The sequence below is a fragment of the Oncorhynchus mykiss genome, chromosome 23 (assembly GCF_057628025.1).
Source record: "Oncorhynchus mykiss isolate SJ-2025 chromosome 23, ASM5762802v1, whole genome shotgun sequence".
In the NCBI taxonomy this organism is placed as follows: Eukaryota; Metazoa; Chordata; class Actinopteri; order Salmoniformes; family Salmonidae; genus Oncorhynchus; species Oncorhynchus mykiss.
The window spans coordinates 27,411,451-27,437,953 of NC_143044.1; the positions used below are offsets into that span (position 1 = coordinate 27,411,451).

Sequence of the window (26,503 nt, forward strand, 5' to 3'; positions counted from 1 at the left end):
ACAATATATAGGATGAGGGAAGGGTGATCTCTGGTTAAGTTCTATACAGGGCAGAAATCATGGTGGATCATGAATAACAAGCTTAGGGTGCCACCTTGTGGATAGATAGAAAAGTGACTTTTAAAAAATGGTGGTGTTCAATATAAAAAATGTATAGATCGTAACAGTGAATCTCTTTGATTGAAATACAAATGATGAAATGTATTCAGTTGCCTGTTTAGAGAATAGACAATCAGGTAACTAAAGTGTAGAGATGTGGAGATTTTAACAAGAGGGTAGGCATAGTTTTAGATCCATAGTAAAGTTGTTTCAGTGTTATAGGCAGAATGCTTAACTATGGATGTTATGAGGCTTTGGAAACCCTGCAAAACTACTGGTATGCAATAACATTTAGGCTATTTATAAGATGTCAGACAATTTTTGCAGGGAAATCCCAATGCCTCACAACAACGCCGCTCTTTCATATTCAGCGACCGAGATTTGCATAGTAATTTGTCAATCTCCAATGGAGGCTAGTCATTGGTGCCAGCTGTCAATTACGTCACAATATTGCACCCCTTGACCCCGTTCAATCGTTGCTAGGATTGGCTAATTTTGGGGTCAACTGCTTGCATTCGATTTCTATTGGTGAAATCTTTCACACCCATTCTCCATTCATTCTCCATTGGCCAAATCCACGTTTTCCACTAGATGGCAAAGCTACAAAGTAAAAATTGGCAATGTCGTAAAAATGATAACAAAAATTATATATTTGGATATCATTTAGGGTTAGGGTAAGGCAATTGTTATCAGTGTGGTTAGGGTTAATGTTAGGTTTAGGTTTAAAATCAAATTGAGAAGAGAAGAGAAATTGTAGAAATAGGCGGGGTTTATGACTTTATGGCTGTGCTAACTAGGGACGACCTCAAATCCATCCAAGTTGAAGGTGAAAGTATTTTCCTATCTCGTCCTGTAGCACTTTACACAGCGGTTTGTGCCCGGGTTGTTTAACGCTTTGTCTAACACCCCTCCTTGGTAATAGTCATCATTATGTCGTTATTCGGAGAGGTTCCCCAAGCCACCCCAGTGGCTGTATTCAAGCTGTCGAATGATTTTAAAGAGGACGCGAACCCCAAGAAGGTGAACCTCGGAGTTGGAGGTAAGAGATGATGATGATGCGTCAATCGCTGGGATGAAGTAAGCAAGCTAGCTAACATTTGGATCACAGAGTTCCACCGCGATAACAATGCACCTGCTCTGCTGCCTGTCCGATTTCCTGCACCATTAATAATCGCATAGTTAATTTACTAGCGAACCGTTCAACCGTGGCTAACTAGCTAGCTAACGTTAGCAGCTAACTTAGTGTTTATTTTTACATTTGATTTAATCTTTATTCAAATAGGCAAGTCAATTAAGAATGAATTATTATTTACAATGATGATTTAGTATACCATAGCTAATCCCTTATAACTAGTGCATCATCTGAAATGTTGTGTTGCAGGGCCCTGTTTGAAAACTAGGTAACACTTTACTTGACACCCAGTGTCATAAGACGGTCATAACCATGTCGTAACAGCTGACATAACTTGTCATAACATGTCATAATATGGTCATAACACTGTCATTGCATATATATATATATATATATATATATTAAGCAACACCTGGTGTGACCTATTGCGTTATTTTATGGCTGGTTATGACACCTACATCAGAGTAATTTATTCAAATTAGTGTTTTCCCTGCCAAGAAGTTTCCTTTCATTTGAAAGTTTGTCACTTAGATCCTTTGTTTTTGTTGTAATAAATTCTTTACAGTCATGTTTTTTTCATTGTATTTTAATTAACTTGTAGAAAATACATTTAATGACACTGTCATGAAGCATTATGACCATCCTGTGTCACTTTACTTGAACTAAGAAAATACACTTTATGACACTGTCAATAAGCATTATGACCATCAGAATCATATAAGCCATGTAGGCCTATCACGTACATACCCTTAAGTCAGTCATCAGTCAAAAAAGGTCATCAATCAAAAAGAGGATGTCTTGTCCTGCTCCTGAAATCTGCTCCTGCATTCATCCCAGTCGTCATCAGCAGAGCATTGAGGTAGGCGCATGTCTGACATCAATGTTTGCGCAATTGCAATGATACTTTAACATGGTCATTTTAAAAAAAATTTTTTTATAACAGAATCATACTGTTGACACAAGCTGTGGTCTAATGGAATGCTTTGCCTTGTGTGGTAGGTTTTGGGTTTTGACACTTATGTAGGTGTCATAACCAGCCATAAAAGTATGCAATATATGTCACAACAAGTCTAAATCTATGTCATGACAGTGTTATGACCATATTATAACAGGTTATGGCAAATTATGTAAGCTTTTATAACATATGACATGTTTGACTGTGTCATAACGTGTTATGACACTGGGTGTCAAGTAAAGTGTCACCTTTTTGCATTCTCCCTCAATGTTGTGACAGACTGGATCTGTTCTATGTGTTGAAACCTCTTCACCTAACCAATCAATCAGGATAGCATGATGTCCTTTGCTTTCCGTGCTGATTGTTCAGAATCCCTAGATAGCCTAGCAAGGCCTATATAACCTGTCGTTGGCAGTCATCCAAAGAAGTGGCTCTGTCACTGCAGTAAGGAGGACTGGAACAGACTGGAACATGCCGGTAGTTGTAGCTGGAGATCAATGAGTCATGGTCATATCACTGTAAGTTAAGATAAATTGACCGTAATGAAGTAATTCACTCCCATTCACTCTCTACGATCCTTCTATGAGAGACTGTAGACAGAATACACCCCGTCCCTCCCCTTTCTTATTGTCACACAACTCACATTTCCATTTAGTCACACAGTGCAGTGCACTCACACATTACCATTCTTCTGACTGAATCTTTGTATGGAGTGTTGTTATTATTATTTAACACTGCAGCCCAAAGGCTGAAATCTCCATGTGTGATCTGACTGCTTGCTTGGCCTCTCCGGACTAAAGGATTTGCATTGCGCTACATTAGAGCAGAGCTACGCCAGAGAACTGGCCAAAGCTCTGTTGTTGTCACGTGGTATTAAACCCTCTATTAACAATTCATAAGAGATGGAAAAACGGTGGTGGATTAGGGTCCTGTTGGAACACTTTACAGTTATTTCAGAAAGTATTCACACCCCTTGACTTTTTCCACATTTAGTTGTGTTACAGCCTGAATTTAAAATGGCAACCGAAAACAGTTCTGGCTGGTGCAGACACACAACAGAAAACAGAAAATAATCACCCAAACAAAACACAATAGAAAATAGGCTACCTAAATATGGTTCTCAATCAGGGACAACGATTGACAGCTGCCTCTGATTGAGAACCATACCAGGCCAAACACAGAAATAGCAAATCATAGAAATAGGAACATAGACAACCCAACCAACTCACGCCCTGACCATACTAAAACAAAGACATAATAAAAGAACTAAGGTCAGAACGTGACATGCCCCATAATGTCAAAGTAGAATCATCTTTTTAGAAATGAATTAAAAATGAAAAGCTGAAATGTCTTGAGTCAATAAGTATTCAACCCCTTTGTTATGGCAAGCCTAAATACGTTCAGAAGTAAAAGGTTGCTTAACAAGTCAAATAATAGTTTGCATGGACTCACTCTGTGTGCAATAACAGTGTTTACCTCATCTCGGTACCACGCACATATATTTATCTGTAAGGTCTCTCAGTCGAGCAGTGAATTTCAAGCACAGATTCAACCACAAAGACCAGGGAGGTTTTCCAATGCCTCGCAAAGAAGAGCACCTATTGATAGATGGATTAAAAAAAAACAGACATTGAATATCCCTTTGAGCATGGTGAAGTTATTAATTACTCTTTGGATGGTGTATCAATACACCCAGTCACTACAAAGATACAGGCTTCATCCTAACTCAGTTGCCAGAGGGGAATAAACCACTTAGGTATTTTCATCATGAGGCCAATGGTGACTTTAAAACAGTTAAGAGTTTAATGGCTGTGATAGGAGAAAACTGAGGATGGATCAACAACATTGTAGTTACTCCACAATACTAAGCTAATTGACAGAGTGAAAAGAAGGAAGCCTGTACAGAATATAAATATTCCAAAACATGCATCCTTTTTGCAACAATGCACTAAAGTAATACTGCAAAAAATGTGGCAAGGCAATTCATCTTTTGTACTGAATACAAAGTGTTTTGTGGTTTCGATTCCCGCTGGGGCCACCCATATGTAAAATGTATGCACTCATGAGTGTAAGACACTTAAAAAGTGTCTGCTAAATGGCATATGATATTATTATTATTATTATTATTATGCATGGGGCAAATCCAATAGAACACATTACTTAGTACCACTCCCCATATTTTCAAGCATTGTGGTGGCTGCATCATGTTATGGGTTGTGGTGGCTTGTAATCATTAAGGACTGGGCTTTTCAGCATAAAAAATAAAGGAAATGTGTAAGGTTCTGTATTTATTTTCTTAGTCAACCTTGTGTTCTGTTTCATTATGTTCTTGAACGTAGCCCTGTTTCTTTGTGATCTTGAACGTAGCCCTGTTTCTTTGTGTTCTTGAACGTAGCCCTGTCTTTCATTTTTGTTCATTGATTTCACCTGTGTTAGTTACTCGCCTGGTCTCATCAGCTCCTTATTTAGTTCAGTTCATTCTGTTTGTGCCTTTGTGAGGTATTGCTCGTTTTTACTCTACTAAGCCTTTTCCTAGCTCGTTTGTGAGAACCAGTTATAGCCTTCAGTCTTAGTTTTGATTCACCTGCGTGTTTGCCATTGCCTGCCTGTGACCACGATTCTTGCCTTCTGTGAAGGTGAATTAAACACCTGCTGCGCGTGAATCTACACCTTTTTCTCCCTGAGTATTCATTACAAAATGGAGCTAAGCACAGTCAAAATCCTATAGGAAAATCTGTTTCAGTCTGCTTTCCACCAGACACTGGGAGATTAATTCAGCTTTCAGCAGGACAATAACCTTAAACACAAGTACTGTATACACTGGAGTTGCTTACCAAGAAGACAGTGAATGTTGTTGAGTGGTCGATTTAACAGTTTTGACTTAAATCTGCTTGAAAATAAATCTATGACAAGACCTGAAAATGGTTGTCCAGCAATAATCAACAATCATTTGAAGAATTTAGAAAATAATAATAGGCAAATGTTGCACGATCCAGGTGTGGAAAGCTCTTAGAGACTTACCCAGAAAGACTCACAGCTGTAATCGCTGCCAAATGTGACTTTAACATGTATAAGGGTGTTGAATCTAATCAAGATATATTAGTGTTTTATTTTTCATATTTTTTTTTTTACAAATGTTAGAATTATTCTTCCACTTTGACATTACATAGTATTTAGGCTAGATCGTTGAAAAATAAAAATTAAAACATTTTTAATCCCTCTTTGTAACACAACAAAATGTGGAAAAAGTCCAGGGGTGTGAATACTTTCTGAAGGCCCTGTAAATGTATGCCTCAATGCCTTACCTGAAGTAATCGCTAACATGATTGGATGGGTGTTAGCAAGCATTCCACTACATGTAATGTTTTATTATTTTTTTTATTTTTTTTAACTAGGCAAGTCAGTTAAGAACAAATTCTTATTTACAATGACGGCCATAGCTTTGACCAATCCAATCATGTCAATGAGGAATACTTGAAAGGAGGAAAGGATGGATGTTGTTGGATCAGTGCCTAAACTAGCTCTTGAGAACCCAAGGGGGTATACCCATTTACAAACAGAAATGGTATGAGAATGTGAATTTTGAACTTTTGTTGCATACATATCCAGATGATGCTGCATACTATTTTGCGCAAGGACGCTGTCAGAATCCTCAAAGTGTAAACCTGCTGTATCGTGACACTGCGTTTGCTCTTTCCCCCTCCCCCTGCTCTCTCTCTCTGCAGTGCAGGTCAGAACCGTTTGAATTTCCCTGATTAGCACAGGTCAGGCCTACGGCCCAGTAATTCCTTCCTGTAGTAGACTAACATTAGACTGGTACTGTGGTCAGCTGGCTGAAAATAACTGACATATGTACATATGCTACACCATGTGTTTACATGCTCATAGAACAGATAGACCCATGTCCCTTCTCTTGAACTTCAGTCACAAATTATACAGTTAGTCGGGCTCTTTTAGAAAGTGGATGTGGAAGTATGTTTTCCGACAGTTTACAGACTATAATAGTTGAGTAGGTAAGAGTCTGTAGACAGGAGTGCCCTCTCCTCTTTAGCTCAACAACACTGTTTACTCTGATTTAGTAACTTACTAGTTTGGCTTTCTTATCAGTGATGTCTGACTGGAATTTAGGACAGCAGAGGAAAGTGCACAACCGCAGTCTTTGACGTTCATCAGGTTGTAGCCTGATCCGTTAAAACTATAAAAAAACAAACCTTTGCAGAGTTGACCACCATCCACTTAAAAAAAATAATTCTGTTTACTATAGAATACTAAAGTACTTACTATAGAATTCTGTTGTAAACTGTAGGTATAACACGTCTATTTCTATTGGCACAAGCACTGTTAATGAAACAAACTGTTCACACCCCTCTGGTTGGCAGAGAGAAAATTTAGCAGTTTTAAAGCTTATTTCCTGCAATTCCATACATTTTGCCATGGGATGGAGGCTTTATTTTGCCATTTTAACCCAATGAGTCCTACCATCGTGCCGTTGTGATTTAGGACCTCTAACCCCTTTTAAACATTGTGTGTTTATCTATTTATTTTGCATCCGTTGGGTACCAACCATTAGTCTGTGTGGTTAACAGGGGCTGAGCTAGAGCAATGTTTGTGAGACAAGGGTCTCGAAGGGGCCCAGGGCTGTGTCTTTTTACAAAATCATCTGTAGAGTCAGAATGGTTTGAGCTACAAAGCGATCTATGAAAATTTGAGACTCACGAAGTCGCACATGTAACATGTTTTGCTCTACGACACTCACAAGCTATACAAGAGTCGTTAAAAGGTAAGGGGTTCTTCTACTTAGCATAATAATACTGTAATAAGCTCACAGTTGCTGTCACAAACTCCACACAATTGTCACGGACTAGTTGGACATACATTTCCCACTGACCAAACAATTTCTGTACTTACATTCATATAAATACATTTTTTATCAGGTTTTTGCTTTGCAGGATCTTATTTTTTTGTTGTTGACGTTTGTCAAAAAAACTCATGAATGTAACTGTTTATATCAAATTATTTTGTGTTCTACTTGTAGCCCTGGTTGTCCTGAAAAGAAAATGGCTGGACATGCAGATAAATGAAAGTTTGTCATGGGGTGCAGAGAAAGTGTTGCAGTTTTAAAGCTAATTCCTTATGTGTTCATGTGATATTTGAGTGACTAAAAAAACGTTAGCTGACATGGGTTAGTTGTTCTGGACATTTCTGACAAATTATAAATACAGTTGAAGTTGGAAGTTTACATACACTTAGGTTGGAGTCATTAAAATGTTTCAACCACTCACCAAATTTCTTGTTAACAAACTATAGTTTTGGCAAGTCAGTTAGGACATCTACTTTGTGCTTGACACAAGTCATTTTTCCAACATTTGTTTACAGACACATTATTTAACTTATAATTCACTGTATCACAATTCCAGTGGGTCAGAAGTTTACATACACTAAGTTGACTGTGCCTTTAAACAGCTTGGAACATTTCTGAAAATGATACCATGGCGTTACAAGCTTCTGATAGGCTAATTGACATCATTTGAGTCAATTGGAGGTGTACCTGTGGATATATTTCAAGGCCTACCTTCAAACTCAGTGCCTCTTGACATCATGGGAATTCAAAAGAAATCAGCCAAGACCTCAGAAAAAAAATTGTAGACCTCCACAAGTCTGGTTCATCCTTGAGAGCAATTTCCAAATGCCTGATGGTACCACGTTCATCTGTACAAACAATAGTACGCAAGTATAAACACCATGGGAACACGCAGCCGTCATATCGCTCAGGAAGGAGACTCGTTCTGTCTCCTAGAGATTAACTTACTTTAGTGCGAAAAGTGGAAAACAATCCAAGAACAACAGCAAAGGACCTTGTGAAGGTGCTGGAGGAAACAGGTACACAAGTATCTATATCCACAGTAAAACAAGTCCTATAGCGACATAACCTGAATGGCCGCTCAGCAAGGAAGAAGCCACTGCTCCAAAACCGCCATGAAAAATCCAGACTACGGTTTGCAACTGCACATGGGGACAAAGATCGTACTTTTTGGAGAAATGTCCTCCGGTCTGATGAAATAAAAATAGAACTGTTTGGCCATAATGACCATCGTTATGTTTGGAGGAAAAGGGGGAGGCTTGCAAGCCGAAGAACACCATCCCAACTGTGAAGCACGGGGGTAGCAGCATCATGTTGTGGGTGTGCTTTGCTGCAGGAGGGACTGGTGCACTTCACAAAATAGATGGCATCATGAGGATTGAAAATTATATGGACATATTGAAGCAACATCTCAATACATCAGTTCAAGTTAAAGCTTGGTCACAAATGGTTCTTCCAAATGGACAATGACCCCAAGCATACTTCCAAAGTTGTGGCAATATGGCTTAAGGACAACAAAGGAGGAGGAAGAGGAATGGGCCAAAATTCACCCAACTTATTGTGGGAAGCTTGTGGAAGGCTACCCGAAGTGTTTGACCCAAGTTAAACAATTTAAATGCAATACTACCAAATACTAATTGAGTGTATGTAAACTTCTGACCCACTGGGAATGTGATGAAATAAATAAAAGCTGAAATAAATAATTCTCTCTACTATTATTCTGACATTTCACATTCTTATAATAAAGTGATGACCCTAACTGACCTAAGACAGGGAATTTTTACTAGGATTAAATGTCAGGATTTGCGAAAAACTGAGTTTGAATGTACTTGGCTAAGGTGTATGTAAACTTCCGACTTCAACTGTGGCTCTCTAAGGTCTGCAATGACTGACATGACTTGAGGAAAACTGCTGATGCACTACCCAATGAAATTGCACCTTGAGCATTCTACTATTGCAACTTTCAGTAGTAAGTTGAAAGCCAGACTGAGTTCCGACCCTTTGCACCCCCACAGTTTGGGAATTACTGCTGTAGGATACTATAAAGTGCATTCGGAAAGTATACTGTGCACTCAGACCCCTTTACTTTTTTCACTATTTGTTACGTTACAGTGGCTTGCGAAAGTATTCACCCCCCATGACATTTTTCCATTTTTTTATTGTGAAACAAACAAGAAATAAGACCAAAAAACGGAAAACTTGAGCGTGCATAACTATTCACCCCCCAAAATCAATACTTTGTAGAGCCACCTTTTGCAGCAATTACAGCTGCAAGTCTCTTGGGGTATGTCTCTATAAGCTTGACACATCTAGTGATAGGTGAGAATTGTCTGTTAATTGAATGATTAGAATATTCCGCCCTGAAACATATAATTGTATGGAATTGTTTAGAATGTATAAATCAATAAATGTGTATCAATAAATGTGTCGTCCTAGTCAGAATTAGGGTAAAGACAATATGTCTATGGTATTTTAAACACAGACTGTCTGAGCTTGGTGCCGAACTGACTAGAATAAAGAATAAAGTCACCATCTCTGTCGGCTGGGAAGTGAGACAGACAGTGTGTGCGGAGCAGGACATGTGTGTGCGTCTGTTTGTGTGGGTATGTGTGTATGTGCTTCTGTTTGTGTGTCTGTTTGTGTGTGTGCGTATGGCTGTGTGAATGTGTGGGCGTGAGAAGTCAGTATAAAATTAATTGTTTTGTATTCTTGACTTCAGAACGTTCCGTGAATAAACCTTTTTGACCACTTAGCTGGTCCTCCGTCTGTTTCATTCGACCAGGATCTTACAAATTCTGGTTTGCAGACTGAGAGTAATATAATTAAATTGGGTGATGTACCTGGAGAACATAATTCTGTTATCATCTAGCCACTGGGATTTTTGTCCATTTTTCAAGGCAAAACTGCTCCAGCTCCTTCAAGTTGGATGGGTTCCGCTGGTGTATAGCAATGTTTAAGTCATACCACAGATTCTCAATTGCATTGACGTCTGGGCTTTGACTAGGCCATTCCAAGACATTTAAATGTTTCCCCTTAAACCACTCGAGTGTTGCTTTAGCAGTATGCTTAGGGTCATTGTGCTGCTGGAAGATGAACCTCTGTCCCTGTCTCAAATCTCTGGAAGACTGAAACCGGTTTCCATCAAGAATTTCCCTGTATTTAGCGCCATCCATCATTCCTTCAATTCTGACCAGTTTCCCAGTCCCTGCCGATGACAAACATCCCCACAGCATGATGCTGCTGTCACGAACCGGCTCAAAGCCCGTAACAAAAGGGAGACAACGTGGAGATAAGGAGTAACAAAACATATATATTAAATAAAGTAAACTAAGTACAATATACAATGGTGTGTGTAATCAGTAATCAGTAGTGTAAGTGAGTGTTTTGCATCCATGAATGTGATAGTGCAGGGTGTTGAAAGGTGCCAAAGCAAACAACCAAAAGGCCACCAAGATACACAACAAAATCTGTAAAGGTGTCTGCATGGAGAGAGTCTCCTCCATGAATGGGGAAGTTGTGTATTTATCCTGGGACACACCGGGCCCAGGTGTTTCCCATGTAGCTGACGACCCTCCCAACTCCGCCCACCGGCATCCTAATAAGGAAACAAGAACAAAGAGAGAATACAGCAGACAGAGTGGGAGGGTCATCACACTGCCACCACCATGCTTCACTGTGGGGGATGGTGTTCTCGGGGTGATGAGAGGTGTTGGGTTTGATGGTCAAAAAGCTCAATTTTAGTCTCATCTGACCAGAGTACCTTCTCCAATATGTTTGGGGAGTCTCCCACATGCCTTTTGGCGAACACCAAACGTGTTTGCCTATTTTTGTCTTTAAGCAATGGCTTTTTTCTGGCCACTCTTCCTGTCACGATCATCGTATTGAGGAGACCAAAGCGCAGCGTGATGTGAATACATATTTTTAATGAAAGACGAAAAACACGAAGTACACTAACCAAACAAACAAACTAACAAGATGAACGTGACTGCTAAAGAAACACTGTGCTAACAAGCAACATAACATAGACAATAACCCACAAAATACCCAAAGAAGATGGCTGTCTAAATATGGTTCCCAATCAGAGACAACGATAACCAGCTGCCTCTAATTGAGAACCACTCTAGGCAACCATAGACATACATAAACACCTAGATGGTAAACAACCCCATAAACCTACAAAAAACCCTAGACAGTACAAAAACACATTCATCACCCATGTCACACCCTGACCTAACCAAAATATATAAAGAAAACAAAGAATACTCAGGTCAGGGAGTGACAGTACCCCCACAAAGGTGCGGACTCAGGCCGCAAAAACCTAATCAAAAGGGGAGGGTCCGGGTGGGCATTTTTCACGGCGGCGGCTTGGGTGCGGGACATGGACCCCGCTGTACTTAAGTCTTGGCCCACTTAGGTGGCGCCTCTGGAGCGGGGACCCTCGCACCGGGCCCCGGACTGAAGATCACCGTAGAGAGCACCACTGGACGGAAAGGCGCCTCTGGACTGAGGAGCGGCTCTGGCAGCTCCAGACAGGAGGGAGATTCCAGCGTCGCCGGCGTGACAGGCGGCTCTGGCAGCTCCTGGCTGGCTGACGGCTCTGGCAGCTCCTGGCTGGTTGACAGTTCTGGCAGCTCCTGGCTGGCTGATGGCTCTGGCGGCTCCTGGCTGGCTGACGGCTCTGGCGGCTCCCGGCTGGCTGACGGCTCTTGCAGGTCCCGGCTTGCTGACGGCTCTTGCAGCTCCTGGCTGGCTGACGGCTCTTGCGGCTCCTGGCTGGCTGACGGCTCTGGCGGCTCCCGGCTGGCTGACGGCTCTGGCGGCTCCAGGCTGGCTGACGGCTCTAGCGGCTCCTGGCTGACTGGCGGCTCCTGGCTGACTGGCGGCTCTGGCAGCTCCTGGCTGGCTGACGGCTCTGGCAGGTCCTGGCTGACTGACGGCTCTGGCAGCTCCTGGCTGACTGACGGCTCAGGACAGACTGGCGGCTCTGACGGCTCAGGACAGACGGGAGACTCTGGCGGCTCAGGACAGACGGGAGACTCTGGCGGCTCAGGACAGACGGGAGACTCTGGCGGCTCAGGACAGACGGGAGACTCTGGCGGCTCAGGACAGACGGGAGACTCTGGCGGCTCAGGACAGACGGGAGACTCTAGCGGCTCAGGACAGACGGGAGACTCTAGCGGCTCAGGACAGACGGAAGACTCTAGCAGCTCAGGACAGACGGGAGACTCTAGCAACTCAGGACAGACGGGAGACTCTATCAGCTCTGGGCAGGAGGAAGGCTCTGGCAGCGCTGGACAGGCGGGAGCACTTGTAGGGATGAGACGGAGAGACAGCCTGGTACGGGGGGCTGCCACCAGAGGGCTGGTGTGTGGAGGTGGCACCGGATAGACCGGAACGTGAAGGCGCACTGGAGATCTTGAGAGCAGGGCTGGCACCATCCGCCCTGACTGGATCCTCACCCTAGCCCGGCAGATACAGGGAGCTGGGAAGTAGCGCACCGGGCTAAGCAAGCGTACTGGGGACACCATGTGCTCCACCGCATAACACGGTGCCTGACCAGTACAACACCCGCCACGGTAAGCAAGGCTCGGAGAACTGTACCGCCGAGCTGGCACAGGACGTGCAGGGCTAGGGAGGTGCACAGGAGGCCTGGTGCGTGGGGCTGGCACAGTCTTCACCAGACGGCTAGCACGCACCTCAGGACGAGTATGGAGAGTTGACCCAGGTGACATCAAATCCCCGACACGCTCCGTCGGGCGGATGTCGTGCCTCAGGCACCAACACAGCAACTCTCTCCTCCAATCTCCCCATTAACTCACTGTCTCTGCTTCGCTCACCTCCAATACCGCCCTGACCGGCTCTGGTTCCAACCTTGGCTCCTTACGGTAAGCAGGGGGAGTTGGCTCAGGTCTGACTCCTGACTCTGCCACACTCTCCCTGTGCCCCCGCCCAATACATTTTTGGGGCTGCCTCTCGGGCTTCCAGCCGCGCTACCGTGCTGCCTCCTCATACTGGCGCCTCTCTGCTTTTGCTGCCTCCAGCTCTGCTTTGGGGCGGCGATATTCCCCTGGCTGTGCCCAGGGTCCTTCGCCGTCTAGAATCTCCTCCCAAGTCCATGAGTCCTGCGTTCTTTGCCGCTGCTGCTGCTGGCCGTTACCACGCTGCTTGGTCCATTGTAGGTGGGTTATTCTGTCACGATCGTCGTATTGAGGAGACCAAAGCGCAGCGTGATGTGAATACATATTTTTAATGAAAGTCAGAAAATACGAAGTACACTAACCAAACAAACTAACTAACACGACGAACGTGAGTGCTAAAGAAACACTGTGCTAATAAGCAACATAACATAGACAATAACCCACGAAATACCCAAAGAAGATGGCTGCCTAAATATGGTTCCCAATCAGAGACAACGATTACCAGCTGCCTCTAATTGAGAACCAATCTAGGCAACCATAGACATACATAAACACCTAGATGGTAAACAACCCCATAAACCTACAAAAAACCTTAGACAGTACAAAAACACATACATCACCCATGTCACACCCTGACCTAACCAAAATATATAAAGAAAACAAAGAATACTCAGGTCAGGGATTGACACGTCCTTAAAGCCCAGCTCTGTGGAGTGTATGGCTTAAAGGGGTCCTATGGACAGATACTCCAATCTCCGCCGTGGAGCTTTGCAGCTCCTTCAGGGTCATCTTTGGTCTCTTTGTTGCCTCTGATTAATGCCCTCATTGCCTGGTTCTTGAGTGTTGGTGGGCGGCCCTCTTTTGGCAGGTTTGTTGTGGTGCCGTAGTCTTTCCATTTTTTAATAATGGATTTAATGGTGTTCCATGGAATGTTCAAAGTTTCGGGTATTTTTTTATAACCCAACCCTGATCTGTACTTCCACAATTTTGTCCCTGACCTGTTTGGAGAGCTCCTTGGTCTTCATGGTGCCGCTTGCTTGATGGTGCCCCTTGCTTAGTGGGGTTGCAGACTCTGGGGCCTTTCAGAGCAGGTGTATATATACTGAGATCATGTGACAGATCATGTGACACGTAGATTGCACACAGTTGGACATTATTTGACTAATTATGTGACTTCTGAGGGAACCTGGTTGCACCAGATCTTATTTAGGGGCTTCGTAGCAAGTTATTTTTTTCATTTCACTTCACCAATTTGGACTATTTTGTGTATGCCCATTACATGAAATCTAAATAAAAATACATTTAAATTACAGGTTGTAATGCAACAAAATAGGAAAAACGCCAATGGGGATGAATACTTTTGCGAAGCACTGTACAGCCTTATTCTAAAATGTATTAAATAAACTATTTTCCTCATCAATCTACACACCTTTCCCAATAATGACAAAGCAAAAACAGGTTTCTAGGACTTTTTTGCAAATGTATTAAAAATAACTAAAACAGATATACCTTATTTACACAGGTATTTCTCCAGTAGGTTTCCTCAAGGACAAAGCCTTTGATGTCAAAGATAATAAAATAAAAACGCTATAGTAAATACTACAGTAATGTCTGCAAAAACAACAGTATACTACAGTCTGTTAAAACACTACAGTAAATACTACAGTATACTAAAGTCAGCAAAAACACTACAGTACTAAATACTACAGTATTATACAATCCGTAAAAACACTATATGAAATACTTTAATATACCGTTTAAATACTGTTGTAAACTGTAAATACTACAGTAAAGACTGCGAAAACACAACAGTGAACACTATAATCTTTATACCATAGTATACTATAGTATTTCTTCATGTGGATGAGACATACGGTAGGCCTAATTACATATTAGTCTACTTGGATCTTGCAGAGCAGTAAAGCTTCTAGTGTAGTAAAGCGCAGGTGAGAGTGTTTGTGACATTTCCATCTGAGTTAGATCTCTCCTCAGGTTGTCAGTGTTCATTGTTCATTGGCACCTTCCCCTCTTGAGTGGGTTGCTCACCAAGGCAGTAATGCCAGCTGGAGAGAGAGCCATAGGGCCAGAATTGGGCTACTGCAACATTTGCACCGTAAAACAAACTTAACCTGTAAAACTGTCTCTTCCCTCCAGCCTACAGGACAGATGAGGGCCAGCCCTGGGTGCTGCCCGTGGTTAAGAAGGTGGAGAAGATCATTGTAGCGGACAACAGTCTGAACCATGAGTACCTGGCCATTCTGGGTCTGCCTGAGTTTAGGTCCTCTGCATCCAAGATCGCCCTGGGAGAAGACAGCCCTGCCATCCAGGAGAACAGGGTAGGGTAGTTTTTGAAGTGTGATTGTGTTAGGAGAGTTGTGTTGTGTGCATGATTATGCAGATATTGAGCTGAATTTAAAGGAATGTATTTAAATTTGTACTGGTGCGCTACATTGCTCCTAAGTAGTTATCAAGTCACTTATTTAGTGTGTATCAGCCACCACCTTCTCTCTCCCTCTGTCTATCTCTCCCCCTCTCTCTCTCTGCTGTCTCTCTCTCTCGGTCACCCTCTCTCGCTCTCCCTCACCCCCTATCTCTCTCTCACGCTCGCTTCCTGTCTCTCTCTGTCAGGTGGGAGCGGTGCAGTGTCTGGGGGGTACAGGTGCTCTGAAGATGGGGGCAGAGTTTCTCAGACGCTGGTACAACGGGAACGACAACACAAAAACACCTGTCTATGTCTCAGCGCCTACCTGGGGTACACACACACACACACACACACACACACACACACACACACACACACACACACACATGCACACAGGAACGACAAGACTTAAACACCTGTTTACATCTCTGCTCGTACGGCTGATTCAGTGCTGTATGAATGTCCTCAAATAAGATATAAACTTTTCATTGTTATTGTTATCTTATCTGGACCTTATACTACTAAATTGTCCTCTTAATAGTTCATTAATATACAGTGCCTTGGGAAAGTATTCAGACCCCTTGACCTTTTTCCACATTTTGTTACGTTACAGCCTTATTCTAAAATTGATATATTTTTTTTCTTCTCATCAATCTGCACACAATACCCCATAATGACAAAGCAAAAACAGTTAAAAAAAATGTTTTTTTGCTAATTTATTAAAAATACTAGACTGAAATATCACATTTACATAAGTATTCAGACCCTTTACTCTGTACTTTGTTGAAGCACCTTTGGCAGCGATTATAGCATCAAGCTTGGCACACCTGTATTTGGGGAGTTTCTCCCATTCTTCTCTGCATATCCTCTCAAGCTCTGTCAGGATGGATGGGGATTCTTTTTTTTATAACATTTTTATTTAACCTTTAACTAGGCAAGTCAGTTAAGAACAAATTCTTATTTACAATGCTGTCCTACCCCGGCCAAACCCGGACGACGCTGGGCCAATTGTGCGTCGCCCTATGGAATTCCCAATCACAGCCGGTTGTGATACAGCCGGGAATCAAACTAGGGTCTGTAGTGATGCCTCTAGCACTGAGATGTAGTGCCTCAGACCGTTGCGCCACTCGGGAGACCCTGCCATTCGGGAGCGTTGCTGCACAGCTATTTTCATGTCTCTCCAGAGATGTTCGATCGGGTTCAAGTCCGGGCTCTGGCTGGGCCACTCAAGGACATTTAGAGACTTGTCCTGAGGCCACTCCTGCATCATTGGCTGTGTGATTAGGGTTGTTGTCCTGTTGGAAGTTCAACCTTTACCCCAGTCTGAGGTCTTGAGCGCTCTGGAGCAGGTTTTCATCAAGGATCTATCTGTACTTTGCTCTGTTAATCTTTGCCTTGATCCTGACTGGTCTCCCAGTCCCTGCTGCTTAAAAACATTGCCACAGCATGATGCTGCCACCACCATGCTTCACCGTAGGGATGGTGCCAGGTTTTCTCCAGGCGTGACACTTGGTATTCAGGCCAAATAGTTCTTTAGGTGCCTTTTGGCAAACTCCAAGTGGGCTGTCATATGCCTTTTACTGAGGAGTGGCTTCCATCTGGCCACTCTACCATAAAGGCCTGATTGATGGAGTGCTGCAGAGATGGTTGTCCTTTTGGAAGGTTCTCCCATCTCCACAGAGGAACTCTAGAGCTCTGTCAGAGTGACCATCGGGTTCTTGGTCACCTCCGTGACCAAGGCCCTTCTTCCCCAGATTACTAAATTTTGCCGGGCGGCCAGCTCTAGGAAGAGTCTTGGTGGTTCCAAACTTCTCCCATTTAAGAATGACGGAGGCCACTGTGTTCTTGTGGACCTTCAATGTGGGACATTATATAGACAGGTGTGTGCCTTTCCAAATCATATCCAATCAGTTGAATTTACCACGGGTGGACCCCAATCAAGTTGTAGAAACATGTCAAAGAGGATAAATGGAACAGGATCCACCTGAGCTCAATTTCGAGTCTCATAACAAAGGTTCAGAATACTTATGTAAATAAGGTATTTCTGTTTTTTATTTTTAATAAACCTGTTTTGCTTTGTCATTATGGGGTATTATGTGTAGATTACTGAGAAGTTTTGTTATTTAATCAATTTTACAATAAGGCTGTAACGTAACAAAATGTGGAAAAAGTCAAGAAGTCTGAATACTTTCGCAAGGCACTGTAGGTGATTAAGTCCAGCATGTTACTTTTTAACATGCTGGACTTAATCTTTGTAACTACGTATGTCAGCTAATGTTGTCAGCTAATGTTAGGCCTCAAAAGACACATGAAGCATTCAAAGAAAGACTCCTCTTTAGAGAAAAGTGTTGTGAAACCTCTACTGTTTGTTTCTAGAGAACCACAACGCTGTGTTTGCCAACGCCGGGTTTGAGGACATCCGTCCCTATAAGTATTGGGACGCAGAGAAGCGGGGTCTGGATCTGGACGGTTTCCTAGGCGACCTGGAGGTGAGACGCTGACCTCTGAACTGGTGGTGTTGACATGGACACCAGACTGCCTCCCGAACTCTGAGTTTACCTCACAATAGTGAATGTTGAATATCTTAACTGGTCATGTCAACGTAGATAGTAAATTAGCTTTTTCCACACGGTTGAAAAGAGGATAGGTGCATCACTTGGTGCATCACCTCCCAGTACACAATATGTTATTTGTCTGTCCTGTAGTCTAACATTGACCTTTGACCCCTGTCCCAGAGTGCACCAAAGCACTCCATCTTTGTTTTGCACGCGTGCGCCCACAATCCCACCGGCACAGACCCTACACACGTAGAGTGGATGCAGGTGGCTGAGGTCATGAAGGTAAGAATGTGTGTGTGTGTGTGTGTGTGTGTGTGTACACATGTTTTACTATACTTGTGAGTACCAGAAGTCCTCACAGGAATAGCAAACCACCTTAAAAGGCTATTAGTAAAAATACTGTTTTATGGGTTAGGGTTAGGTTTAGTCTTAGAGGTTAGTGAAAATAGGATTTTGAATGGAATCAATTGTTGGTCCCCCCCCCAAAATAGTAAGACATAGCTGTGTGTGTGTGTGTGTGTACATGCCCAGCGTTATGTAACAAAAAAAAATATTATACATTTAAAAATATATATATATTTTCTGTAGGTTTTAATATTTCTCCTTTTTTGTTTTCTCTCTCCCCAGAGGAGGAAGCTGTTTGTGTTCTTTGACTCAGCGTACCAGGGCTTTGCATCAGGCTGTCTGGATAAGGATGCCTGGGCCGTACGCTACTTTGTAACGCAGGGCTTCGAGATGTTCTGTGCCCAGTCCTTCTCCAAGAACTTTGGCCTCTACAGTGAGACACACACTCACACACACACACACACCAGTGTTGATTTCGTCAACAATAACTATGAAGAAAAATACTCGTCAACTACTTATTTTTCCTGACTAAAACAATGACGACAACGAGACGAGATGACCTGGAAAAAACTAGAACTTACAAATTACTTTTAATTTTACTCAATGGAAATGTGACGAGATGAGAATTCCACATGAGACTAATGGACATTAAATTTGCCATGAAGCTCATTTTCATCTGTTTTGTTCAACCCTTTGGGGTAGGCCAGCATTGGCTGCGTGCGTGCAGAATGAACTTCTTCAGTTGTGTGATCTGCCCGGCTCTCCCACACAGCTCTCAGGCAGTCACTTCAGTCACTCGTCAATCTTCTGAACTGATGCGAAGCCAGGACACTTCACTTAACTACGCTAATCTCAGCTAGAAACAATCATGTTTACTCTCTCTCCTACTTTCATGTAGACTGTTTTCCCATGTGCGCTGTTATTTATTCATTCGTGTTGCTGCTCTCTCGCCACAGTACTCAAATGCGAGTTGCGGTTGCTATTTTCCTATGGGAAAAACAAATGCTATTTGTTGAATATTAGGATTGCAGTAATACTTCTGGCATTTTTGGAAAGCTCAAATTATTCCCCTTTCAAGAAAACCATTGTTATTTAACCCTCTTGACGGTTACGATGAGGATAAAATCTAAAAGCTGTTGAGAAGCCTTTTGGTCCTAGACTTGGTGCTCCGGTACAGCTTGCCATGTGGTAGTAGAGAGAACACTGGGGTGGCTGGAGTCTTTGACAATTTTTAGGGCCTTCCTTTGACACCGCTTGGTGTAGAGATCCTGGATGGCAGGCAGCTTAGCCCCAGTGATGTACCAGGCTTTACGCACTACCCTCTGTAGTGCCTTGCTGTCGGAGGCTGAGCAGTTGCCATACCAGGCAGTGATGCAACCAGTTCTCAATGTTGCAGCTGTAGAACCTTTTGAGGATCTGAGGACCTATGCCAAATCCTTTTAGTTTCCTGAGGGGGAATAGGCTTTGTTGTGCCCTCTTTACAACTGTCTTGATGTGTTTGGACCATTCTAGTTTGTTGGTGATGTGGACACCAAGGAACTTGAAACTCTCAACCTGCTCCCCTGCAGCCCGTCGATGAGAATGGGGGTGTGCTCGGTCCTCCATTTGCTGTAGTACACAATCATCTCCTTGGTCTTGGTTACGTTGAGGGATAGGTTGTTATTCTGGCACCACCCGGACAGGTCTCTGACCTCCTCCCTATAGGTTGTCTCGTCGTTGATCAGGCCTACCACTGTTGTGTTGTCTGCAAACTTAATGATGGTGTTGGAGTTGTGCCTGGCCACGCAGTCATGGGTGAACAGGAAGCACAGGAGGGGACTGAGCACACACCCCTGAGGGGCTCTAGTGTTGAAGATCAGCGTGGCAGATGTGTTGCTACCTACCCTCACCACCTGTGGGCGGCCCGTCAGGAAGTCCAGGTGTTTAGTCCCAGGGTCCTTAGCTTAGTGATGAGCTTTGAGGGTACTATGGTGTTGAACTCTGAGCTGTAGTCAATGAATAGCATTCTCACGTAGGTGTTCCTTTTGTCCAGGTGGGAAAGGGCGGTGTGGAGTGCAAAACAGATTGCATCATCTAGGGATCTGTTTGGGCGGTATGCAAATTGGAGTGGGTCTAGGGTTTCTGGGATAATGGTGTTGATGTGAGCCATTACCAGCCTTTCAAAGCACTTCATGGCTACGGACGTGAGTGCTACGGGTCTGTAGTCATTTAGGCAGGTTGCCTTAGTGTTCTTGGGCACAGGGACTATGGTGGTCTGCTTGAAACATGTTGGTAGTACAGACTCAATCAGGGAAAATGTCATGTTGAAAATGTCAGTGAAGACACCTGCCATTTGGTCAGCACATGCCCGGAGCACACATCCTGGTAATCTGTCTTGTGAATGTTGACCTGTTTAAAGTTCTTACTCACCTCGGCTACGGAGAGCGTGATCACACAGTCGTCCGGAACAGCTGATGCTCTCATGCATGCCTCAGTGTTGCTTGCCTCGAAGCGAGCATAGAAGTGATTTAGCTAGTCTGGTAGGCTCGTGTCTCTGGGCAGCTCTCGGCTTTGCTTCCCTTTGTAGTCTGTAATAGTTTGCAAGCCCTGCCACAAGACGAGTGTTGGAGCCGATGTAGTACAATCTTAGTCCTGTATTGGCGCTTTGCCTGTTTGATGGTTCGTCAGAGGGCATAGCAGGATTTCTTATAAGCTTCTGGGTTAGAGGCGTCACTACAGACCCTGGATTGATTCCAGGCTGTATCACAACCGGCCATGATTATGAGTCCCATAGGGCGGCGCACAATTGGCCCAACGTCATTAGGTTTTGGCCGGGGTAGGCCGTCATTGTAAATAAGAATTTGTTCTTAACTGACAGAGTTAAATAAAGGTTAAGTACAAAATATCTAAAAAAATATGTGACTAAAATAGTTCAGACTTTTAGTCGACTGATAATAACTAAAACTAACGGATGAAAGGACAAAAATTTGACTTCGACTAAAAAGGTATTTTAAGACTAAAACTAAATCTAAAATTGCTGCCAAGATTAACACACATGCACTCACACACACACTGTAAGATGCATTGAAACATATGAAACCAATCTATGTATTCTTACTCCCACCTTTCACACATAACACGCACACACATATTTCAAATGTAATATATGTACATAATGCAATCTGTAAACTGCAGGGAACCCTAAAGAAAGTTTCTGTGTGCTGGCAGATGAGCGTGTGGGGAACCTGACTATTGTAGCTCGTGATTCTGACAACCTGAAGAGAGTTCTATCTCAGATGGAGAAGATTGTCAGGGTAACCTGGTCCAACCCTCCCTCCCAGGGTGCAAGGCTGGTCGCCATCACACTCAACACACCTGAACTCTTCGCTGAATGGTGGGTACACACACACAGACATTACAAAAGTAGTGTATGCACGTCCAACAATTAAACATGAGTGGTCAAAACGTAGATCTATATCTTCCCTTCCTCCCCCTCTCTGTCTGTCTAACCCTGTTTCTCTGTCTAACCCTGTCTCTCCGTCTAACCCTGTCTCTCTATCTGTCTAACTCTGTCTCTCTGTCTAACCCTGTCTCTCTGTCTAACCCTGTCTCTCTGTCTAACCCTGTCTCTCTGTCTAACCCTGTCTCTCCGTCTAACCCTGTCTCTCCGTCTAACCCTGTCTCTCCATCTAACCCTGTCTCTCCATCTAACCCTGTCTCTCTGTCTAACCCTGTCTCTCTGTCTAACCCTGTTTCTCTGTCTAACCCTGTTTCTCTGTCTAACCCTGTCTCTCCATCTAACACTGTCTCTCTATCTGTCTAACTCTGTCTCTCTGTCTAACCCTGTTTCTCTGTCTAACTCTGTCTCTCCATCTAACACTGTCTCTCTGTCTAACCCTGTCTCTCCATCTAACCCTGTCTCTCTATCTGTCTAACTCTGTCTCTCTGTCTAACCCTGTCTCTCTGTCTAACCCTGTCTCTCTATCTGTCTAACTCTGTCTCTCTGTCTAATCCTGTCTCTCTGTCTAACCCTGTCTCTCTATCTGTCACTGTCTCTCCGTCTAACCCTGTCTCTCTGTCTAACTCTGTCTCTCTATCTGTCTAACACTGTCTCTCCATCTAACCCTGTCTCTCCATCTAATCCTGTCTCTCTATCTCTAACTCTGTCTCTCTGTCTAACCCTGTCTCTCCATCTAACCCTGTCTCTCCGTCTAACCCTGTCTCTCCGTTTAACCCTGTCTCTCCGTCTAACAATGTCTCTCCGTCTAACCCTGTCTCTCCGTCTAACCCTGTCTCTCCGTCTAACCCTGTCTCTCCGTCTAACCCTGTCTCTCCGTCTAACCCTGTCTCTCCGTCTAACAATGTCTCTCCGTCTAACCCTGTCTCTCCATCTAACCCTGTCTCTACGTCTAACCCTGTCTCTACGTCTAACCCTGTCTCTCCGTCTAACCCTGTCTCTCCGTCTAACCCTGTCTCTCCCTCTAACCCTGTCTCTCCGTCTAACAATGTCTCTCCGTCTAACAATGTCTCTCCGTCTAACTCTGTCTCTCCGTCTAACCCTGTCTCTCCGTCTAACCCTGTCTCTCCGTCTAACCCTGTCTCTCCATCTAACCCTGTCTCTCCATCTAACCCTGTCTCTCCGTCTAACAATGTCTCTCCGTCTAACAATGTCTCTCCATCTAACCCTGTCTCTCCGTCTAACCCTGTCTCTCCATCTAACCCTGTCTCTACGTCTAACCCTGTCTCTCCGTCTAACCCTGTCTCTCCGTCTAACCCTGTCTCTCCGTCTAACAATGTCTCTCCGTCTAACCCTGTCTCTCCATCTAACCCTGTCTCTCCATCTAACCCTGTCTCTACGTCTAACCCTGTCTCTCCATCTAACCCTGTCTCTCCGTCTAACAATGTCTCTCCGTCTAACCCTGTCTCTCCATCTAACCCTGTCTCTCCGTCTAACCCTGTCTCTCCATCTAACCCTGTCTCTCCGTCTAACAATGTCTCTCCGTCTAACCGTGTCTCTCCGTCTAACCCTGTCTCTCCATCTAACCCTGTCTCTCCATCTAACCCTGTCTCTACGTCTAACCCTGTCTCTCCGTCTAACCCTGTCTCTCCGTCTAACCCTGTCTCTCCATCTAACCCTGTCTCTACGTCTAACCCTGTCTCTCCGTCTAACCCTGTCTCTCCGTCTAACCCTGTCTCTCCGTCTAACCCTGTCTCTCCGTCTAACCCTGTCTCTCTGTTTAACCCTGTTTCTCTGTCTAACCCTGTCTCTCCGTCTAACCCTGTCTCTCCATCTAACCCTGTCTCTACGTCTAACCCTGTCTCTCCGTCTAACCCTGTCTCTCCGTCTAACCCTGTCTCTCCATCTAACCCTGTCTCTACGTCTAACCCTGTCTCTCCGTCTAACCCTGTCTCTCCGTCTAACCCTGTCTCTCCGTCTAACCCTGTCTCTCCGTCTAACCCTGTCTCTCTGTTTAACCCTGTTTCTCTGTCTAACCCTGTCTCTCCGTCTAACCCTGTCTCTCTCTCTCTCCGTCTAACCCTGTCTCTCTGTTTAACCCTGTTTCTCTGTCTAACCCTGTCTCTCTGTCTAACCGTGTCTCTCTCTCTCTCGGTCTCCCTGTCTCTCTGTTGTAGGAAGGATAATGTGAAGACCATGGCAGACCGTGTGTTGTTGATGAGGGCTTCACTCCAGGCTAAACTGCAGGCTCTGGAAACCCCAGGAACATGGGACCACATCACACAGCAGATCGGCATGTTCAGCTTCACTGGACTCAACCGTAAGCACACACACATACACACACAAATGAATGCAAACAAATGCATACCTCTCTTTTCCTCTCTAGTCTTAAACACACACATACACTCCCCACCCAGCTATTTTTTGCTTCACCAGTCCGCTGAGCACATCCTCATTACTGTTTGTGTGAAGTAACTTACTGGATAAACATTAAACTCCCCTGTGCTGTGCTGTCTTCCGTAGAGCTTCAAAAAGCTGTTAGAACCAGGAAACAGCTTCCCAGCGTAGAGAGCACTGACGCTAAGGCTCAATGATGCCTTAACTGAACGGGGGGGGGGGGGGGGGGGGGGGGGGATATATAATATACCGATAGTATATTGTACGTTCTGAAAATATAATACTTGTGATGTCATACCTTTTAATATTTTCTTTCCTTGTCTCTGTTCAGCTAAACAAGTGGAGTACATGATCAAGGAGAGGAGTATCTACCTAATGGCCAGCGGTCGTATCAACATGTGTGGTCTGACCACTAAGAACATCGACTATGTGGCCGAGTCTATCCACGAGACTGTTGTAAACGTCCAGTAGAAGACTACACTACCCACAACCACCAGCACTCCCTCCTGCCCCCCACCAGCTGTGTTTGTGTGTGTGTGTGTGTATAATGTATTGGACCAAACATACATAATAAGCCCCATTCCCAACTCCCAGCACACTAGCTTATGCTGGGCCTATAATGTCACTTGTTGTCTATAGATACATTGTATTTGAACACTTAAATGAATGCACAGGCAGCGTAAAGGCTAAATAGAAGTTTCATGATTTGTCTGTGTGTCTCTGTGTGGGTATCATCCCTGTGTGTCATCACTGCTGCTTGCAGTTGAGTGTGGAGTGATTTAATTTGTACTGTTTTTGTTCAGTAGTGTTGAAGTCCTGTATACTGATTAAGCACTGTGTGTCAGGGCATTTTAGCTGCTGTGTGCTTCCACACTAAGCACTAGCTGTCTGTGTCTTAATACTCTGAAATGGCTTCCTTTCCTCATCTCCTTCATTACAACTGATGTTCCTTCAACCTATCGTGTCCAGCCAGATCAGTGATCATGGAGGGAAGGACACAAGGAAAGGAGATATGGAAAATAAGCTATATTGTTTAAACTATTGAGACACAGCCCAAGTGTTTCTGGATGTATTAGGACTAGCTCCCGCAGTGCTGGTGATGGTGATCTTCCATTGCTTATTAATATTATTAACATTACCTTATGATTAGTATTGTTTGGGTCGTTGAATTGCGGTGGGATGTGGGCCTGGCATTTTGAAACAAATGTACCTCATTTGTATTTATTTTTTATTTAAAGCTGCAGTAGTAACGTTTTGGGCGACCTGACCAAATTCACGTTGAATTGTGAGTTATAGATTTGGATTTCTCATTGAAAGCAAGTCTAAGAAGCAGTAGATCTGTTCTATGTGCACTATTTCTATGCTTCCCATTCTTAAGTTTCATTTTTGCATATTTTCCTTTGGCTTTTGTACACCAGCTTCAAACAGCTGAACATGAAATATATTTGGTATGGAAAAAATATCTCAAAGCGGTTAAGATGGTACAATGATTCTCTACACTATACCTGCTGGTTTTGTCACAAACTGAAACTACTCAAACTATTAGAACGCTAGCAAACAGGACATGACGGAACCATTTCTGCAAATTGCACCTTTAAATGTATTTGGATACTATCAGGTGCAATCGGGAGAATGTATTAAAAAAAAGGAATGCCATCGCAATTCAAGAACGACCCATTTTCATGCAGATTTCATTCCAACTGTGAAAGGCGCATTCCCTTGTCTGTTTGACCTACCCACCTGCATACCTCATAGGAGTTGTTTGTGTCCACTTGAAAGATAACCTAAATATTAACTGTGACCAAGTAATCAGTACTTGACTTGAAAGCATACAACAAGTACTAGAGTGAAAAACAATCAATTGACCAAATCAGTCATGCACTAAATGTATGTCGAAGAGATGTAGCTATGTAATAAGGATGCTAATATTGAACTTGAACTATGGACGTTATATTTACAATCATGTTTATTTTGGCCCAAGATGATGAAGTAAAAATGATGTATCACTTAAACTGTGTAACTCTCTGTTGAATTTCACATTCGAAGTCCTGGTGTGCATTCAATAGGGACAAACAGGACTGTTCTCAATCAGAGAGCAACAATCCCTGTTATTTTTGTTTCAACATTTGAAAGAAGGATCTGCTCAATGTGAATGTCCAATCAGTCTATTCCGAAGCGGTCGCTCTCTGTTGTTATTATTATTATCAGTATCTGACATCTCTGTGGTATACGTGTATTGTTCAAAATTGCACAAATCAAATGCACTAACAGATGCTGTGAATACCTATGTATCTCAAGGGGGTATGACTCAAATCCTTTAATAAATGTCTGCACACTACAATATAATGCCAGTTCTTTCCATCTGAGAGCCAGGATGCAA

General features: G+C 43.5%; 1 protein-coding gene across 1 annotated transcript; it reads left to right on the top strand.

Moving 5' to 3' along the window:
• The first annotated feature begins 666 nt into the window (after positions 1-666).
• On the top strand, positions 667-26,464 carry LOC110502673 (aspartate aminotransferase, cytoplasmic). Its single transcript, XM_036960380.2, has 9 exons — positions 667-1,138; positions 15,120-15,301; positions 15,594-15,717; positions 17,764-17,876; positions 18,123-18,227; positions 18,573-18,723; positions 21,498-21,663; positions 23,904-24,046; positions 24,455-26,464. The coding sequence occupies exons 1-9, from the start codon at positions 1,030-1,032 to the stop codon at positions 24,592-24,594; spliced, it is 1,233 nt and encodes a 410-aa protein (XP_036816275.1). The 5' UTR covers positions 667-1,029; the 3' UTR covers positions 24,595-26,464.
• The last annotated feature ends 39 nt before the right edge of the window (positions 26,465-26,503 follow it).

Bases quoted from the DNA above. Each gene is read 5' to 3' on its own strand.
- LOC110502673 (XM_036960380.2), top strand. From the start codon at position 1,030: ATGTCGTTATTCGGAGAGGTTCCCCAAGCCACCCCAGTGGCTGTATTC. The intron at 18,724-21,497 runs GTGAGACACACA...GTGTGCTGGCAG, and splicing joins CAAGAACTTTGGCCTCTACA to ATGAGCGTGTGGGGAACCTG. The intron at 24,047-24,454 runs GTAAGCACACAC...GTCTCTGTTCAG, and splicing joins CAGCTTCACTGGACTCAACC to CTAAACAAGTGGAGTACATG.